This window comes from Triturus cristatus, chromosome 7 (assembly GCF_964204655.1).
Source record: "Triturus cristatus chromosome 7, aTriCri1.1, whole genome shotgun sequence".
Taxonomy (NCBI): domain Eukaryota; kingdom Metazoa; phylum Chordata; class Amphibia; order Caudata; family Salamandridae; genus Triturus; species Triturus cristatus.
This window is the reverse complement of record NC_140590.1, coordinates 1,644,242,062-1,644,263,298: the sequence shown is the minus strand read 5'-3', so window position 1 is coordinate 1,644,263,298 and position 21,237 is coordinate 1,644,242,062. Positions and strand designations below refer to the sequence as shown.

The 21,237-nt window shown below is 45.5% G+C and overlaps 1 protein-coding gene across 8 annotated transcripts in view; it reads right to left on the bottom strand.

The window, feature by feature from the left end:
• Positions 1-16,597, bottom strand: part of KCNQ2 (potassium voltage-gated channel subfamily Q member 2) — a 341,848-nt gene extending 325,251 nt beyond the window's left edge. For all 8 annotated transcript variants that reach the window (XM_085619689.1, XM_085619690.1, XM_085619696.1 and 5 more), the window contains exon 1: positions 15,168-16,597. In XM_085619689.1, the coding sequence (XP_085475815.1) occupies positions 15,168-15,460 (293 nt within the window). In that variant the 5' untranslated portion in view covers positions 15,461-16,597. The remainder of the gene's footprint in view (positions 1-15,167) is intronic.
• Between the last annotated feature and the right edge of the window lie 4,640 nt (positions 16,598-21,237).

Sequence of the window (21,237 nt, the reverse complement as noted above, 5' to 3'; positions counted from 1 at the left end):
TCACTAAAAGTGATGTGCGCCCTGTGCACAGGTTTGTAACTATGTCCCTAGATTTATTGCATTATGAGGCACGGAGACTATGTGGTATGTCTGGAGAGCTGGTCCATTACAATTTGTCTGGTACGATATGGAGGATTTCTGTAATAATCAATGCAGTTTTGTGCATTATTTTTTCACAACATTTGGTCATGAGCTACTGTGAGAATTGCAGCCAATGGCTGAGCTTCATTCATGGATGTGAGACACTGTAGGACCTGTTAGCGAGGAAGCAAGAGTTGGGTGTGTTCCTGTAAGGAAGAAATATTTGTTTACAACCTTTCCAGATACCTCTGATGTCACAGGCATGGATAGTGTGTGTCAGGTCCCTACATACTTGTATAGGTCATATGGAGGCACCATACTTGTCAGACCTGTTTACTGATGTACATGCCATCTGCGACGTCACAGTCAGTGAATGCATGAGTGGGCTTCTTTCCAAATTTCCAAGCTGGTTGCTTCGTCATAGTCAGAATGCGTGACCTGGGTCTGTGTACAAACTGAACAGACCATTTGAGATGCTCTAAAAACAAAATGTACGCGCGCGCGGGGCCTGTTTCCAAGCTACAAGTGGTTTGTGGTGTCTTAAACAGGAATGTCGAGTCAGGCCTTTTTACCAACTTGCATTCTGTAATGCTGCAGACAGTATGAGTTCGTTTAGCTTACACAGTTTATGATGATGTCACAGACAGGGATTACATGAATTGAACTCGTTTTACAGACTAGCAAGCTGGTTGTGACGTCATAAACGGAATGCGTTAGAAGGGCATGTGTATACACTTGCAAACTTAACTATTGGAGGGGCCATAGAAGGCAAATGCATATGTCATACTTGTTTACAAACGTACATGGTGTTTGTAATGCAATAGAAAATGAAATTTATGATTGCAGCCTGTATTTAGGTCAAGCTGTGACGTCACTGAGAAGCAAAGCGTGAACGTACAGTTAGGGCCTACTTCGGTCATAGGCAGCAAGTGTATGCGTCAAACCGGTACACAGACTGATAAGCGGGACGGACAGACCTTTTATTCCACAGGACATTTCCCAGGTGGATTGAACCCCATTGAGGCCGGTTTGGAAGCCCAAGGCCGCTCTTCGGGCCTCTGTTACTGCCCCGCGCCGCCAGGTACATTTCAGGAATTTTAGGGAGAACAGAAGGCTTCAAAAGAGAGAGCGGGGAGTGGGGAAAGCGACCAGAGAGGGAGAAGAGAGGAGAGACGAATGGAACGGTTGGATGGAAAGATAGAGGGGTTGGTTTGAGCATTTTTTCAGGACTGATTTTGGTTCCCCAGTCCGGCCATGCTGATAAGCTGTCAGCCCGCGTCACGGATGAATAATGCATGAATGCGGGCACCGTTACAGGCTGTCAATTTGTCATTGACGGGGAATGCACGCAGCTTGGTTATTTTTCTAACTAACAAACTGTGACATCACGCAGATGCTTCGCGAGAATACCGACAGTTTACATCTTCCAATCTATTATAGAGATGTAGTTTCGAGGCTGTGATAGGCTGCTTGGTATGTTATGTTGCTGTTATTTATAATTCACATCTGGCTCGTGCTGCGGCCTGTAAGCGCCTGCGGGTCGCGCGCTCCCTCGGTGTTGTGGCCCGCGAAGAGGTCTTGAGAGGATGGGCTGGGCTGCCTCACTGCGCATGCGCTGCCTCCAGCTTCTCGTGCCCCTGCTGGTTAGCAGGGCCGTTTCTACCATTAGGCAAGACTAGGCGGCCGCCTAGGGCGGCAAAAGGGGGAGGGCGGCAAAAAACATAAGTTTGGGAATCCCCTTTATTCATGGAATCAAGGGCCTTCAACCTCAAAAGAGCATTGGTTAGCGTCTTATACAATTCATTCGACGTGACGTGAGGTCACGTTCGGCGCCACAGGCGGGGCCGTGTGTGCGCCGCTAATAGCCCGCTGCAATTTGCAAAATTCCCGCCGGTGGCTGAATCACTCGCTGACGACTACAGCCGGGCCTGATGTCACCTGGCCCCTCCTTGGCTGTTTTCTGCTCCATGTGGGGCACAGTCTGTTTTGAATATTCGTAACTCCCCAGCAGGGAAGTGCCTGGCGTAGGCACCCTGCTGTCCCCTTCCCATGACTGCCACATCACGACGGGTCTCTGCCCACCAAGTGAGTTCTCTGAGTCCCTGGCCACGGAGAAGGGCCCATGCAAGCCCACCAGTATATGCAAGCCAGACACTCCCAGCAGCCGGATGTGCGAGGTATCTCCATGCATGTATTCACTGCGGGCGGCAGGGGTGTCTCTGCGCTGGGCCCGACCACGTGCACTCCGCGGGAGACATTTTGTCTGGCAGGAGAACTTCGCTGATTGTTGTTCCTGCTCGGGAGCTGGAGGCAGGTGGCAGCATGGTCAGGTAGGTTTTACCCAGGGCGGAGCACTGGTGATGCAGTAGCATTGTAATGCAAGTAGCAGAGGTGGCACTTTAGAGCAGCCTCATAGGTGGGCATAGTTATGGGGACACGGAAAAGGAATACATTGCTAGATGTAACACTAACAGGTGAAGAGAGGCTGCAGTTGGGAGGTTTGGTAGAATACCACCGACATGTTGGCACGGCTCACTTGTTTTCCTTCTTGTTTCACTCCAGGCGCTACAGAGGGGTTGGTAGTGCTGGCTGTAGCCCATATAGCAATGCCCCAAGTGCCAACTTTGGCGTCACTATTGATAAATGGGCATTTCTGGAATAGCAGCACTGCAGAGCCGGCGGACATCGCCCGGTGAAGAGTGATGGGAGGACGCGGCTGCTTCTGGGTGGTAGTGCCAGCCTTGCAGCTCCACGGGTATTCCATAAAAGGCTTCAATTCCTGAATTGGAGGCATTGTTTAATGTTCCTGTATTGTTTTTGGCTAAGCTGAGCTGGGCAGTAAGCGCTTTATTTAGGTGATTTATGACGCACTGAGTTCCTGCTTTCAGGCGCTGTCTGAACACCTCGTGCAACTAACTGTAAAATGCATTCAGATGGAATTGGATATCGGAATATAATTGACGCACCTGTTTGCTATTTGTTTTTAAATGCTATTAAACGCTGCCATCAGTATTTATCAACCTGGGCATTTACGTAGTGCGGTCAAGAAAATGAATTGCCTCTCGGCGCTTCAATACCCGGTGTGTTCCTGTTATTCAAGCCAATCGCGATCCTTTTGGGGTACGCTAATAAGAGACGTGATGAACTGTCCTGTCCAAATTCTAATTTGTGATCTATATATGACACAAGGGCTCCTGAGCCCGACCGACTCCGAGTTTTTATTCTGTCCCAGTGTCAGTGCTTAATATGAACCGGTGGTTTCCGGTGCGGGAACTGACATTTAATTGTCAACACCGGCATTTATTGCACGCAATTATATAGTGGCACTGGTATTGTGCTTTAGCGATAAGCACAATAACAGTTGTTTACTAATTAAATATACATTACAAAAGACTGATATCTTTCGCCCGTGCTATTCTTGCAGCTTTGGGGGCCCGGAATAGCCCGGATTGTCACACTTATAGTATTACTTAGTGGTTGTGTTGCTACCAGGCAGGCAACTAGAGCCAAATTTCGGGGGGGGCTGAAAAAGATTTCGGGGAGGGCTAAGTCTTCCAGCCATAGGCAGAATGGCTGTAAGAAGGGGTGAAGACACAACAAAAGCCTCATTAACGAGATAATGGTCTTTTAAAGACCCGTGAAGTACTCTGGTGCGGCTGCAATTAGACGGACGCCAGCTCGCGAGGCTGTCTCGGCCGGGCTGTCACACACGACGGGGGGGGCTGAAGCCCGGTGAGCCCAATGGGTGTTGCGCGCCTGGTTGCTACTACCATTTGGAGTGCTTGCAGGGGCAATGGGTGGTGCAAGTTGCAGTGGGCTCCTGTCGAGGGGTCCTGGATTTTAAATGTTCACAAATTAAGCACTGTGCTGTCTGGTTCGTTCACATTGTGTCCCTGCCTCCCTGTTTTATAATCCGTGGCTCTCTTCCTCAATCTCTGAGGGTTTATGCCAAAATACAATTCTTCACAATTTGCCCTTGACGTGGGTATTGTTTTATGTAAACTGCTCGAGCTTGCACATCCCGTGGGCTTTGAGGGGGGGGGCGGTGTCATGAAGCCCTTCTTTTGCATTCCCTAGGCACAGGTGCCGCAGACAAAATGAAACCAAGACACGGGTCTCGTGGGACTCCCCGGGACATCGGAGCAGAGCAAATGCTCGTTAAATTAACAAATTAATGGCGCAGGTTCTCAGCGACAACAAGAGATGAGCCCTGGCGGAAGGCTGGAGGTTGTACAGATAGAGCGGCCCAAAGTAACGATTGATTGGGTATGTGACCACAACTCCCTGGGGCTTGAGGCTTCAGAGACCTGAAAAGAGTGAGTACATTGTCTCATTAGAGGCCCCACCTCTTGCACTATGTAGTCACACCCGGTTTGGGCTGCGAGTGGGTGGAATTGTGGGTCCAGCGCAGGCTATGCAGATACATCATGCAGTGTAGTTTGTCTCGTGGAACACCCCTGCGCACCCCGCCCTTCTACCAGACGGTACTTCCCTCCACGTGTCTTCTGGTGCCCCTCACTGATGTTGCAGCCTTTGACTCCAAGCTAACACACATCCTGGTGTCTGCAGTGAGTGCACAGCCACATTCCTCCAGTCTCGCAGTGTGTCCGACCACATTCCAGAGGTCCCATTAGCTTCCAATTCGCGTGATAGAGCTACACGGATGCTGCAGACAGTACACTTTAGTCATATGATGTGTACCGGTATTAGTGTGCAAGACGTCGCAGCAAACTGCTAATGTGAGGCGTACGTGACCTCTACTAGACCATGAGACCGACGCAGCGCCTGTTTACATTCCACACGTTTTACTCTATATTGCATTCCTGAAGACTGTGATGTTTCTGTAGATTTTAAGAACGCACCGACACGGCGTGCTTATGGGCCATTTCAGAGAGATGTTGGAAGAGAAAGAATGAAAGGGTATAGAGAGTGAGAACCCGCAGAGGACAGTTAGCCTGGATGAGAGGGGGGAGAGAGTGATGGTAGTAAGGGAGGGGGGCGGCATTTTTCAATTCTTGCCTAGGGAGGCAAAACACCTAGAAACGGCCCTGCTGGTTAGTACGTGGGTAGGGAGTAAACAGGGCATGCTGGCGCGAGCGTAGGAGATGGTAGGCCACAGTGTGGATTCGCGTCTGAGTATAGAAGGGGAGGGCGGAGTGGTAGGCCTAGGTTGGCATGGTGTATGCGAGATGTGCTCAGAGCGGGCCTGTAGGGTGGCAGTTAGACTACGGTGCAGGATTACATGGGTGGCAACAAGCGGGAGCCTAAAGTCACATCTCTTCACAGTCTTACAGTCCGCCATTGACATCACAGAGAAGATATGTATGTATGTCTGTTTACTGAATTTGTGATGTTATAGATATGAAATTGTATTGTAATTGCATTTATATAGCGCTTACTACCCCTGACGAGGCGTCCCATTGCTTTTACGGCGAATAGCATGCTACTCCGGAACCCATAAAGGATTAGTGTTGACATAGTATAGTGAAATATGAAAGCAATTTGAGTGGTGGATAGGTTAGTCAGTTATTATATGAAATGAATGAGTTAGACATGTATACCTGCTTACAGGCTGCTCACAATGTTATATACATGTAATGTATGAGTTATACATGTTTACATACTTACAGGCTGTTTGTGATGCCGTGGACTGAATACATGAGCTGGGCTTGTTTATATACTTGCAGACTATTTGTAATGTTATAGTCATAGAAGGTGTGAGTTAGCCAGTGGTCGAAGTGGGTTGAAAAAAGTAGGGGAACTGTGGGCGGAGAATCAGAGTGCGGGAATAACCCAAGGATTGGATCAGTGGGCGGCGCCGGAGGTGTGGCCAGAATGCGCAAACATCCCAATTTTTAGTATTTGTTTGGCATGTCACTGCCCAGTTTAATCAACCAATGGATACACATGATTATTTAAGGTTATAATGAGTTGTTGACATTAAAACCCATTCACAAAGTGGGATATGCTACGAATCATAGAGTGTCCCAAATACGATAAAATGTGGAAGCACAAGCCATTTGTTGCCGAGCCATAGAGTTTGTCATCAGCACTTCTCCCTTTTTCCACAACAGCAGTTCAAACATTAATGGCAAAATATCCTAGTTTGCAAATGTTTTCCATATAATTATGGCTCTGCCATATTTGCCTCATAATGCAAGATCTGCTGCATGATCCGACCATTCAAACTAAAAAATTGTTTGTAGCTCAAACGTATAAAAAGTTAATAAAAAATGTGACTTGTTTTGCTGCGGAGTAGATGGCCTATTGTAAAGGCTGACTGATCACCCTTCTAACTGCTGCATTTGTATGTTACACTGGTACTAATAAGGCAAAATCTTTACAGGGACTGTTAGCATGTGTACACATGTCAAAATAATAAAATATCAGAAAATATACTGCATAACTCTGCAGCATTTTTTTTAATGCAGAATTTAGTCAACACTGCGGTATAATTTTGTCCTCCTTTGCTGCATAATTAATTCCAATGGCCCCACAGCAGGCAGCACATGTTAAAAGTGCTTGTGAATGAAGCAGAGAGACTGTGAAGTTTGCGAACCTAATTTGGTGTGCGTGCAAATTCTGCATTGCCGATCCCTGGTGATTTGCAGCTACTACTTCTGAAACAAGGCCAATGGAGGTGCCTATGGGTGAGGAAGACTGGCCTCAGGGGCAGGTACGGCCTTAGCACTGGTGGTGCCCTGTGCATTCATGTTTGTTATTGCCCCCCAATGACCACCTCTGCCATGGATTCTCTCACTACCACCCTTTAACAGTGCCCCTCAAGTCTCCATAACCACACTCTCTCTGATGCATTTAATTTGATTTACAGCGCGGCTCATACAAGTGTAGGGTGTCAGAGCACTTTACATCCCACACATTACTCAGACAATCAATATGTGTTTAAATCACTGTATAGAAAATGTTACATAAGACTAAGGACTACAAGTTGTAGGAGTCACATGACAACCATACTAGTAGGCCATATAGGTTAATAGCGCACTGTTCTATGTTAGGATTTTAACTTATAAACTGCAAGCAACAAAAGGATTTCTCTGAGAAAAGCAGTAGCCCGCTGACCTATTTACATTATGTGCACTTTGTGATCTGCATGGTACATGTTCTTTGCAGCAGGCACATTAACCCTCTGAGCTACCTTTCCATGAGTCAAAACTTCCACAAGACAAAACTCCGATCTCTCTCTAGGATGAACATTAAACACCAGAGTCATCATGACATTTTTATTGTTGCCGAAAATTGCTTGAGGCCAGGAAGGAGGCAGCAAGCGCTTTAAAAACCTTAATATACTTGAAAACATAATGCCTCCACCCAGTCAGCGCCCTTCTCAAGGGTCCTGTGACCTCAGTGACAGAGTCACTGTTGTTCTTGGCTGTGCTGCTTCATAGGCCTGCCCGCAAGACTGGAGGTGAACTCAGTATGGATTGTGGTGGACAAACCTTGAAGGTTAACCCAGACTTGCCAGTACTAGGGTCCACCTGCTGGTGCTAAGACACCAGCGCTTCTAAGGTCTTGCGAAGCCTTCTAAGGGCTAGCATGGGATTGTGCTCTCTCAGGAGAGTCGTCTGGTGGACTGGTTATTAAGGCTGAACCTGGTTCCCCAGTTCCAAATTCAGCAGCTCTGGCCATAGTGCCACATCCTCTCCCCCACTGAACACCATACTGCCCCACTGAGAAAAACTCACACTGCCTTCAACTACAACCCAATTGCTGCCGGCTATAAACACCTGGATGCGGCTCAATTTAAATGTCGCACTAGACACGAGCAATATGCGGCCTACAAAAAAAACAGTAACAACATCCTGGAAAAAGCAAACACTCATAGGGAATGCAAAATTTAGCAAACCATGTGAAATGTAAGCAGGGACAACATGGTTACCTTAACGCTTTTCACGCACCATTCAGAAATCAGTGCGTGCTTTTGCCTGAAAAGTTAAGGACATGACCATTGCTGAGATCCTTACAAAACGTTAGCAGTATGGTAAAAAGACCACATCCCTGGACGCAGAGCCGCAGTACACATCTTGTTTTCCAATCCACACATTGTAGTACCTCCAGGATTGGTGCACTAGTTGCAAGCCCAGGGAAATCAAAGCCAAAAGACGACAATAATAGCGCTTCACTGGCAAACTCTGTAAAAGTGGCGCTAATGTGTTTGGGTGTGAATAAAATCAATCTGGCCAGTTTGCTACCACTCTGTCTTACTTTATTTAGTTATTTTTCATATTTTTAACCTTTTATTCCAGATGCTGCTCTTTGGAATTAAAATATGACATTTCCAGGAAAAATGATGTTCTTTTTTGGATCCATTTCACAGGGGAGCAAATAAAAGAAAGGAGAGGAAAGTAAGTGAGAACCTCGTCTTGAAGTCACGGTTTTTAGTGAGAGAAGAACTGCTAGACAGAAAGAGAGGGAAGAAGGAAAGAGTGTGGGGGGGCAGCTGAAGCGGCAGAGCAGAAGTGGACACTGTACTTTTCTTCTCGGAGCAAGAAGGAAAAGACAGAGACCTGTTACTTCTCTGCCGCCCGTCCTCGAACGCCAGGAACGTTGAGCTTTATTTATAGGCGATGTAAATTCCTTGCGTCCTGGGACGCATTTTCAAAATAAAAAAGTAGGGGAACGGAATCCTTGGAATTGAAGAAGTAGGGGCACGCCGTGCCCTTCCGATCCCGCCCACTTCGACCACTGGAGTTAGCCTTGTTTAAATACTTACAGGCTGTTTGTGATATTATAGACTTAAAATGTATGAGTTAGACCTGTTTGCGTACTTACAGGCTGTTTGTGATGTTGTAGACATGGAATGCATGAGTTAGATATGTGTGCATACTTCCAGGCTGTTTGTGATGCTATAGACATTACATTAATGAGTTAGACATGTACATACTTACAGGCAGCTTGCAATGCTATAGACATTGAATGTATGAGTTAGACATATTTACATACTTACAGGCTGTTTGTGATGTTATGGTCATGGAATGTATGAGTTAGACATGTTTACATACATTCACGCAGTGTGTTATGCTATAATCATGGAATGTATGGGCTAGACCCGTTTACACACTTACAGACTGTTTGTGATGTTATGGTCATGGATTGTATGAGTTAGAAATGTTTACATACTTACAGGCTCTTTGTTATGCTATAGTCATGAAATGCATGAGTTAGACCTGTGTATATAGTTACAGGCTGTTTGTGATGTTAAGGTCATGGAATGTATGAGTCAACCTGTGCAGATTCTTTCAAGCTGTCTGTGATGTTATAGTCATGGAATGTATGAGTTAGGCATGTTTACATACTTACAGGCTGTTATAGATGCTATTGTCATGGAATATACAAGTTATATCTGTGTACATATTTACAGGCTGTTTGTGATGTAATACAGATAGAATGTATGAGCTGGCATGTTAACATACAAGCTGTTAGCGATTTTATAGCCATGGAATGAAAGAGTTAGACATGTTTACATACTAACAGGCTGCTTGCGAAGTTATAGATATAGAATGTATGAATTAGACATTTGTACTTGCTTACAGCCTGTTTGTGATGTTACAGACATGCAATGTATATGTTAGACCTGCTTGCATACTTAAAGGCTGCTTGTGATGTTATAGACATGGAATGTATGAGTTAGACCTGTTTACATACTTACAGGCTATTTGTGATTTTATAGGCATTAAATGTATGAGTTAGATCTGTTTACATACACACTGTTTGCGATGTTATAGACATGGAATGCATGGGTTAGACCTGTTAACACACTTACAGGCTGTTTGTGCTGTTATAGACATGGGATTGTATGAGTTAGACAAGTTTACATACTTGCAGGCTATTTGTGGTGGTATAGACATGAAATGTATGAGTTATACATGTTTACATATTTGCAGGCTGTTTGTGATGTTATAGACACTGAATATATGTGTTAGACCCGTTACACACTTACAAGCTCTTTGTGATGTTATAGACATGAAATGTATGAGTTAGACATGTTCACAAACAGGCTGTTTGTGATGTTATAGACATGAACTGTATGAATTAGACATGGGTGCACACTTACAGGCTTCTTTTGATGTTATAGATATGAAATAAATGAGTTAGATATGTGTACATACTTACAGGCTGCTTGTGATGCAGTGGACTGAATATGTGAGCTGGGCTTGTTAACATACTTACAGGCTATTTGTAATGCCATAGTCAATGAATGTATGAGGTAGACCTGTTTAAATACTTACAGGCTGTTTGTGATGATATAGAAATGGAATGTATGAGTTAGACATGTGTACATACAGGCTGCTTGCGATGCTATAGACATGAAATGTATGAGTTAGACAAGTGTACATACTTACAGGCTATTTGTGATGTATTGGTCATGGAATATATGAGTTAGACATGTTTACAAACATACAGTTCTGTTTGCTATGCGATTGTCATGGAATGCATGGGTTAGACCTGTTTACATAGTTACAAGCTTTTTGTGATGTGGTCATGGAATGTATGAGTGATACATGTTTACACACTTTCAGGCTTTTTGCTATGCTATAGTCATAGAATGTATGAGTTAGACCTGTGTTCATAGTTACAGGCTGTATGTGGTGTTATGGTCATGGAATGTATGAGTCAAACTGTGCAGATTCTTACAAGCTGTCTGTGATGGTATAGTCCTGGAAAGTGTGAGTTAGGCATGTTTACATACTTACAGGCTCTTTGGGATGCTATTGTTGTGGAATATATCAATTATATCTGTGTTCATATATGCAGGCTGTTTTGATGTTACAGACAGAATGTATAAGTTCGACATGTTATCATACTTAGACACTGCTTGCGATGTTATAAGCAAGGAATGTATGAGTTAGACGTGTTTACATACTAACAGGTTGCTTGCAATGTTATAGAAATGGAATGTATGAGTTAGATGTGTTTACATACAGGCTGCTTGTAATGTTATAGACCTGGAATGTATGAGTTAGGCGTGTTTACATACATACAGGCTGTCTGTGATGTTATAGTAAAGTAATGTATGAGTTAGGCATGTTTACATACTTACCAGCTGTTTGCAACGTTATAGTCATGGAATGTGTGGGATAGGTCTTTTTACATACTTCCAGGCTGTTTTCAGTTTTATTGTCATGGAAGGTATAAATTAATATTAGGCATGTTTATAGTCATGGAATGTATCCGTCGACGTGTGCACATTCTTACAAGCTCTTGGTTATGTCTTTGTGGGAGAACCATGCATACATGGTTAGAGGCTGCCTTTGATTTCGTATACATGAAATGCATACATCTAACCCTCTTTGCTTTCCACAAATTCAGGTAGTATGAATCTGCCAGTTTCCATATTTTAAGATGGCTTGGGTGTCTTAATCAATAAGTGCCTGAGATGAACTTACTTATTTTCCTACTCGCTGCTTGTGATGTCTTTCATGGAAGAAGATCATTTGAATCATGTTTGTTACAAGCTGTTTCGGATACCATAAGGTGAGGGCGGGGGAGGTATGTGAATCGACAGGTTTACATGTTTACAAGATGTATTTGATGTCATAGACAGGGATTGTATGACTTGGAATGTTTGCAGGTTTACAAGATGTTTTCGATGTCACAGACAGGATTGTGGGACTCAGATGTTTGCAGGTGCACACGACGTTTGTGTATTCATTGAACGGCTTCTGTGAATTGGGCTGTTTGCATGTGTTCAAGATGTTCGTGACGCCATAGACCGGATTATATGACTAGGATGTTTGCAGGTTTACAAGATATTTGTGATGTCATAGAAAGGACTGTATGGCTCGGGCTGCTTGCAGGTGCGCAAGATGTTTGTGATGTCATAGAAAGGATTGTGTGGCTCGAGCTGTTTGCAGGTGCGCAAGATGATTGTGATGTCATAGAACGGATTGTGTGACTCAGATGTTTGCAGGTTTACAGGATGTTTGTGATGTCATTCAAAGGATTGTGTGAATCAGATGTTTGCAGGTTTACAGGATGTTTGTGATGTCATTGAAAGGATTGTGTGACTCGGATGTTTGCAGGCAAGATGTTTGTGATGTCATAGAGAGGATTGTGTGACTCGGACTGTTTGCAGGTTTACAACATGTTTGTGATGTCATAGAAAGAATTCTGTGACTCGGACTATTTGCAGGTGTTCAAGATGTTTGTGACGCCATAGACCGGATTGTATGACTCAGATGTTTGCAGGTTTACAAGATGTTTGTGATGTCATAGAGAGGATTGTGTGACTCGGACTGTTTGCAAGTGTGCAAGATGTTTGTGATGTGATAGAAAGGATTCTGTGACTCAGACTATTTGCAGGTTTACAACATGTTTGTGATGTCATAGAAAGAATTCTGTGACTCGGACTATTTGCAGGTGTACAAGATGTTTGTGACGCCATAGACAGGATTGTATGACTTTGATGTTTGCAGGTGTATAATATGTTTGTGAATTCATTGAATGGCTTCTGTGACTCGGACTGTTGCACGTGTTCAAGATGTTCGTGACGCTATAGACCGGATTGTATGACTCAGATGTTTGCAGGTTTACAAGATGTTTGTGATGTCATAGAAAGGATTCTGTGACTGGGACTGTTTGCGAGTGTGCAAGATGTTTGTGATGTCATAGAAAGGATTCTGTGACTCGGACTGTTGCAGGTGTTCAAGATGTTCGTGACGCCATAGACCGGATTGTATGACTCAGATGTTTGCAGGTTTACAAGATGTTTGTGATGTCATAGAAAGGATTCTGTGACTCGGACTGTTTGCAGGTTTACAAGATGTTTGTGATATCCAAAGAAAAGATAGTGTGGCTCGGGCTGCTTGCAGGTGTACAAGATGTTTGTGACGCCATAGGCAGGATTGTATGACGGATGTTTGCAGGTGTATAATATGTTTGTAAATTCATTGAACGGCTTATGTGACTCAGACTGTTTGCAGGTGTTCAAGATTTTCGTGACACCTTAGGCTGAATTGTATGACTCGGATGTTTGCAGGTTTACAAGATGTTTGTGATGTCATAGAAAGGATTGTGTGACTCGGATGTTTGAAAGTTTACATTATGCTTGTGATGTCATAGAAAGGACTGTGTGACTCGGATGTTTGCAGGTTTGCAAGATGTTTGTGATGTCATAGAAAGGATTGCGTGACTCGGGTATTTGCAGGTTTATATTATGTTTGTGATGTCATAGAAAGGATTGTGTGACACAGACTGTTTGCAGGTCTTCAAGATGTTCGTGACACCATAGACCGGACTATATGTCTCCGATGATTGCAGGTTTCCAGATGTTTGTGATATCATAGAAAGAACTGTGTGGCTCGAACTGTTTGCAGATGCGCACGATGTTTGCCATGTCATAGAAAGGATTGTGTCACTCGGACTGTTGGCAGGTGTGCAAGATGTTTGTGATGTCATAGAAAGTACTCTGTGACTGACTGTTTGCAGGTTTACAAGATGCATGTGATGTCATAGAAAGGATTCTGAAACTCGGCCTGTTTGCAGGTTTACAAGATGTCTGTGATATCCAAAGAAAAGATAGTGTGACTTGGGCTGCTTGCAGGTGTACAAGATGTTTGTGAAGGCTTAGAAAGGATTCTGTGACTCGGACTGTTTGCAGGTTTTCAAGACGTTTGTGATGTCATAGACCTGGAAAGTATGACCTCTAGCAGATTTGTAAGCTGTTTGTGAAGTCATGGCGAGGAAATACATAAGTCTGGCCTGATTACAGACTAACAAGTCTGTGATGTGAGAGAGAGAATGTATGGCATCAAAATAATCAGCATGATGTAAACAAACCCGTCGTAAGCTTTTTAGTAAACAAAAGGTAAAACAAAGATAGAACGTATTGCCCCCCTCGGTGACTTTCACATATTTTATTGGAAAGTAATATTCTTTTAAATTTGAGGGTGGCAGATTGTCTCAAGGAAGTCGGTGAAGGCACGTGCACTGACGGTTTCTGTACTACAGGGAGAACAGTCAATGACTCAGATCTACCCAGTGAGGCCTCACAAAACCGAGAAAAAGCGGTGTGGCAGCAAGGTGCCTAGTGGGAAGATAGGATTTCCCAATATATGTCTTTGGTCATGGACAAGACAGTCAAGAAACGATTCTCACTAAGGGGCCGATTCACAGAACTAATCTGAGATAAAATCCTTAACTTACTACTCGTGGTATTCACAGAAGGCATTTAGTAGTAGTAAAGTTAGGACTCCTAACTTTACTACTACTAAATGCCTTCTGTGAATACCAAAAGTAGTAAGTTCAGGATTTAATCTCAGATTAGTTCTGTGAATCGGCCCCTAAGTGGTTGGTGTACTGAAGCCCCCAGAAAGATCACCCAAAAGCACAGCCGATGAGATCTCTAGGCACCCAGCAAAGCTGCTCCGGCCCAGTGTAGATTCCGGTCCCACAGATCTCCTGACCGCAGACGTCTCTGTCGAACACCACGTTCACTGGCTGCCCAGCCAGGTCCATTGACCCAATCTCATACATGAGTAGAAAAAGGCCATGGGCTGAACTCTTTAGGCCAGCACCAGGTGGTTCCACTACCTTCGTAACCACACAACGCCCACCCGAACAACAGAGGCCCAAGAGAACAAAATGGTGGTCCAACCGCCAGATACTCACTGGTTTGGGGAACTGCAGGCCCCAGAAACATCACCCAAAAGCCCAGTCGTTGAGCTCTCTTAGCACCCAGCAAAGCTGCGGGGACAGTCAACAAGAGTCCTCTCCCACAGGTCTCCTGACCGCAGAAGTCTCTTTTTCTGTGGAAGACCACGTTGACTGGCGGCCCAACCAGGTCTATTGACCCAATCTCATGTATGAGTAGGAAAAGGCCCTGGGCTGAACTCTTTAGTCGAGCACAAGCTGGCCTCACTCCCTTCATATCCACATCTCACGGAAGTCTATAAAGCACACACGATGCCCACCCGGACAACAAAGGCCGAAGAGCACAAAATGGTGGTCCAATGGCACAGTACATAAATTAATAAAACCAAAAGTGTTATGCCGGCCACCATCATCTCAAAGGTATATAATCACGAAACGTGAAGGTAGATGCAAGTGCTGGAAGGTTGAATACTCACACGTAGGCGTGGTAGATGAAAGCCCAGCCCCGGGGTCTCTCTAGAACGTTGTACAAGAAGTTCTGGAGCTTGCGGTAGAGTGCATTCCTCTTGGGGGGTCTTCCAGTCCCTGCCACTCCCCGGGGTTTGCTCAGGATGCCCCCTCGCTTGAGGTCGTCCGAGCCAGCGATGAGCAGGGCTCCATCCCGCGTGGAGTCTTGGGCCCCAGGGTCCAGTCCAACAAAGCCCACCTTCTTTTCCCCGGGGCCGGCAGGGCCTGGGTAGACCCCGCCATTGCGTGACTTCTGGACCATACTAGTGGGGAGGAGGGGTGAAGGGGGCCTGGGTAAAGGAGAAGGGTTTAAAGGTAGAGGCTAACAGACAGGGAGGGTGATTTGGAGAGGAGGGATTTGGGGAAATGGTGGTTGGATAACGAGAAGGGCATAGGAGGATGCATAGGAAAGTGATCTGGGGGTCTCACAGCAGGAGCTGGAAGAATAACAGAGAGGTAGTTATTATAGTGGTTATTGTTTGAGTGCACAGTTCTTGGCGCTGCACCACAAGGGTGGTTGGTTACAGGGGAATGGGTAAGGGATTAAAAGTAACTGTGCTGGAAAGGAGACGGACATAGCTGGATAGGGCCAGAGAAAGAAGCTGATGGGCGTGGGGGGTCAGGGTCAGTGGGTGGGGAGGGTGGCTACTGCAAGGGTTCAGTACTTGGGTGGACTAGGGCTAACGCGTAAGGGGCAGTACCTGGGAACGATAGTGCCCGGGAGGGACTGAGTATAGGGGGGGGGGGGGGGGCGGGCAGCTGGGAAGGACTGCTGGTGTGAAGAATGGAATCTGAGGGGTTTGGGGGCTGCTGGAAAGGGTGCTTAAGATAGGGTGGAAAGGATTGGGCATAGGGTCAAGGAGGACTAGTTGAACGATGGGGTGGGTACGCACGCGGGTATGAACGTCGAAAGCGGAGTTCCCGTCTTCTAGTAACAATGGAGGCACGAGGCGGGGAGAGGGCAGGTGCGCGCGGGGCACAGATGGAGGGGTGGGTTCCCAAGTGGAAGCTCGGCGTGCAGGTGCAGCGGCATGAGCTGGTGAGAGATAAAGGGGTGAACGTGGCGTGGAATGGAATGGTGGAGAACGACACAGGGGGTGAAGGAGGTGGCTGGGAGAAGGAAAGGGTGTCGGTGCGTTGGGATGGCGTATGTGGGAGAACGGATGCTACAATAGGGATGTAGCCCTGATGCAGGTAGCTGGGGGAGGCTAGTCGAGGGACGGGGTCAGGACGCTCGCCTGTGCTGAGTGCAGTAGGGCTCCATACAGGGGAAGCGCGACCCTTCCGGGGCAGTCATGGCTGTGGGAGAGGGTCCGGGTGGGGGCCCGGGAGGGGGATGCTGCAGTGTTCCGCAGTGCTCAGCAGCCGCCGCCGCTCCTCAGCTCTCTCCGCCTCCTGCTCTCCGCCAGGCTTCCTCTGTCTGCTCCCCGCCCCCTCCTTGCAGAGCGAGGTTCCCCCCGCCCGCTGCCGGAGACTCCCCCTCCTGCTGCCCGAGACCCTTGATAGTGAATGAGTCCTGCCTATGCACGCGCACTTCATGCGGTGGAGGGTCCCACGGGCTGGCCATCCTCCCGCTTTAGAACATACATGAAGTAACCTGCCCCAGAGTGACCCCCGTCCCATTCAACCACGCGCTTTCATCACCCCCAATATTCTTAATTACCCATACATTTACGTATGTGTCGCCGTCAGGACATTCCAACTCATATTTCACCCAGGGCCTGCATCACTACTCCTTAATTGGTACATTAGCACTATACGAGGCATCACGTGACCCTGGATGAAGACACATGCCTTGATTCATAGCATTGCAGTAAACCCCTGCACACATGACCTTATGTAACCGCCAGCATTTACTCACGACCCTACAATAAACACATATCTCCATTAACCCTAAACAAGCACTTAGGATGATGAATGCGAATACCACGTGTTAGTCCCCTATACAATCACCCATGACATCCTCAAACCCGTATTTGTTTACCAACAGACCTCCCTGTAGTAAGCCCCGTGGCGTCCATTAACACCATATATTTATCATTTATCACCTTGAACCACACAGCGTATCGAACCAAAATAATATGACATAATATAGCAGAACATTACATAACTTAACATAGAAAAACATAACATAAGATTACATAGCAGAACATAAAATAACATATCATAATATAGCAGAACATAAAATAACATAGCAGAACATCAAATAATATAACATAGCATAACATAACATTTACAGGAAATACGCCATGCCAGCGGCAGTTTTCACTTGCTCTCTCCTTGATACGCTGAAAGATACCCCTGTCCACTCTTAGCTCACCTTGTCTTTGGTGATCCTCAGGGCAACTGTAATTATGACGTCAGGTGGCTAGAAAAAACTGTGACATCACATGGTATATTAAGGGAGGGCAGTGCCACGGTGTTTTGGTTGTTAACTCACATTCATAAGCAAGGGGTTGCAATGACAGGCTTCTTAAATAAAAGTGTACCCTTTCTCCAGATGTATGATTCGCTTAGTCTTGTATGGAAGAAGAGGGAACACCACTTACTAACACTGTCCCTCCTCACTCGGAAGCGTGGCTTAGTTTGTGTAAACCACACAAGGGTGCAGTGAACAGAAGCCAAGCCTGCACGTGCTCACTTCATGGAATAAAGGGCGAGCTCTTTATTCTACGGGCCCCAGCTACGCTTGAGAACTGGACTTCAGTTGTACGTGTACTCTCTGTCCACACAAGTGGCCACCAAAAGCCCTTAACACACAACAGCCTAGAACAGTATCTTTGTGTTACAAATGTGTCATGTACGTTTACACATGTGTGCACTGTGTGATTCCAAACATCAAACCTTAAACAAGAGAAGAACAATGTTTGGGGTTTGCTGAGCTCCAGTGCACTCTTTACCTGGCCGCTTTGAGGACAGGTTCCGTGGTGTAACATTCATTTCAACCAATCAGGATCAAATATTTCCAAGACTAAGACCCCTGTTTGGAATACATTAAAATATGCCCGGATTTATCTCATGCACAGTCTAAGTTCCATCCCCGGTCCACTTCATTGGTATAAGACGAATTCCTCAAAACAGCTATCTACAACAACAAGCATGGGCAAAGCCAAAAGGTCTTGTCTACACAAGATCTATTAGGCTTGTTGATGCTTTTTCAGCCATGTTGTGCAACATTGCAAATTTCTTTTTCAGAAAGGCGGGTAATGCTGATAGCTATATATATATATGTGTATATATATATATATATATCAAGCTCAAAGGTTGCCACACAGATTAGGAAGCACTCGACAGCTACGAAGGTTCAACCTTTAAACCTTTAATGAAAGGTACGGGCGGCATACAGCAAGCTGGAAACATTGTAACAATAAGTTCGTCATGCCTGACGCGTTTCGAATAACTTCTTCTTCAGAGGCTTTGGACGACAAAATGGCAAACAGGCACTCCCCCGCATCTTAAATGCTCGATACCACGCCCTGGATGGGCCGCCCAAATGGGACAGTGTCCTATTGCATTCTGGGAGTTGGAGTGCCGCACTTTAAAATCCATGGATGGATACATTTTCTTACTGCCAATGAAGACTCTGGATGAGCCCCCGCTTGCGTCACCGTCCTCAATCCTGACGTAGATGCCCACTGCAGGGTAGGTAAATACCGTTCCCGTGGCCCCCAATGATCAAGGGGTGGTGCATTCCCTACGTCCAAAGCCTCTGAAGAAGAAGTTATTCGAAACGCGTCAGGCATGACGAACTTATTGTTACAATGTTTCCAGCTTGCTGTATGCCGCCCGTACCTTTCATTAAAGGTTTAAAGGTTGAACCTTCGTAGCTGTCGAGTGCTTCCTAATCTGTGTGGCAACCTTGGAGCTTGATATATATATATATATATATATATATATATATATATATATATATATATATATATATTATCTACTGGCGGTCGCCAGTAGATAGTTATAGTTAGGACCGTGTCTCCATAGGAAATCTGAAGATTCTATTTTGAATAACTTTGGCGCCGGTTGACGGATCCTGGCGAAATTTTCAAAACTAATGGGGCGTTCCGCTCAGCTCCTACCCTGGAAGTCTCGGGGTGATTCTTCAAGCGGGGGCTGAGAAAAAAGGGGGGTCCCAAAACGCGTTTTACACATGCATTTTCCTATAGGACCTTTAGTCGAAGGTACAGCCCGAACGGCTGAACAGAATTACTTGAAATTTGGCAAAGAGGTAGTCCTCAGGTCAGGGATGTGCCTTTTGCATATATGGTGTCAATCTGTTCAGTAGTTCCTGAGAAAATTGCAGTTAAAAGTACATAAATATCTATATGCGCGCACCGTGCGCGCACCGTGCGCGCACCTTAACGTGCGCGAGCGTAATTGTGATTGGTGGTTACATGTCAGTCAACATTCGAATCGGTCGAAATCAGGAAGTGTTGTCCGCCATTTTGTGTGTGACAGTGAAAAAGAAAGGTGGAGAACGTGAAAAGGGGGCAGGGTACAGAGTTCCGGACCCCCTAGCTTTTGTCAAGGGGTCCCTGAAGGACCCCGAAGGGTGAAAAAAACATTTTATTTTTTTTTTAAAAATCACGAGGTGCGCGCACCGTGCGCGCACCGTCGCGAGGTGCGCGCACGGCGGAAAAAAATCATTAAAAAAATAGAATTAAAAATCAAATTTAAGTGTTTAGATGTTAGGTGGCTCTAAAAAGAGCCGTTGTGTTAATTGAGGAACAGAGGAACAAAAAAATGAAAAAAATTATGGGGTGCCGCATGTGTGCTGCTGTATCTTGCTCTCTATTAGGGGAATGCTGGTGTCACCATAAGAAAGAAGAGCATTGCACGCATTGCACCGTATAGGCACCCTCTTGAACAGAGGGTGTATATCCAGAGGAACAGAAGCAGGTGAAGCTGCCGCCGCAGATGAAGTGCTCGGTTGAGCTGCCGATGATGTGCTCGGCTGAGCTGCTGCGGATGTGCTCGGCAGGGGCGGTGGGTGAGATTTTCAAGTGGTGGGGCGCAAACGAATTAACATACAGCACCGTAGCGAGCGAGCTCAGCGAGCGTGCCCGAACCCCAAAAGGGGCGTTTGGGGGGGTTACCCCCCCTAAGAAAATTTTGAAAAAAAAGAAAAAAAATCGTGCATTTTCAAGCAAATTTGAGAAAGCAGGAAGGTTAATAAAGCAATTGTGAAAGTGCAGTTATTACATTAATAAATGGCATAACATAGGTAGCTGCTTATTCAGTATTACCACAGAGCTTCATACATTCTGTCCTATTATGCTCAGGTGCTGAATTCAGACTATAAGACTCATGGAAATCTCAGCTCTAAGAGTAGAAGAAGTTGCACAGCAGTGTAATGGTTGCCAGGCTCGTTCCGCAGGAGCGTCAGGAACTTGAAGAAAAGTCCACAGTCTTCCCCTACGGCCTTCCGACTCTATTAGACTCTAGAGTAACAAATGGCACGCAAGGGGAAAACAGGGAAACAAAACAAGGAAAGGCGGGGGAAGAAAAACAGTCTTACAACATACTGAATATTAGACTCTAGAGTAACGAATGGCAAGCAAGGGGAAAACAGGGAAACAAAACAAGGAAAGGCGGGGGAAGAAAAACAGTCTTACAATATACTGAATATAAAAGAGGCAGCGCAATGCGCTGTTACCGTGATTCTGGTTGAGCTGAGCTTTGTACACACACTTCACATAGGTCCACGCAAGTACTTGTATTCAGCAAACAAGTAGCAGCATTCACTTTTTGTAAATGAAATCCGCCCGTCTGTCTTTCAGTGTAGCAAACTTGTCAATTACTTTCATGTTGAAGTCCGGTATCTTTTGGACTAGCTTGCTCTCTACAGATAGCATCGCCAAAGCATTTATTCTTTCCTCTAGCATGGTGTTCCTGAGGAATGTCTTTATGCGCTTTAAGGCTGAAAAACATCGTTCAGCTTCTACTGTTGTCATTGGAGTTGTAATCACAATTTTTAGTAAAGTCACTGTCTCTGTAAGTGAGTTTTCCATATGCAGTTTATGAATTAAACTCAGCAAAGTCAAG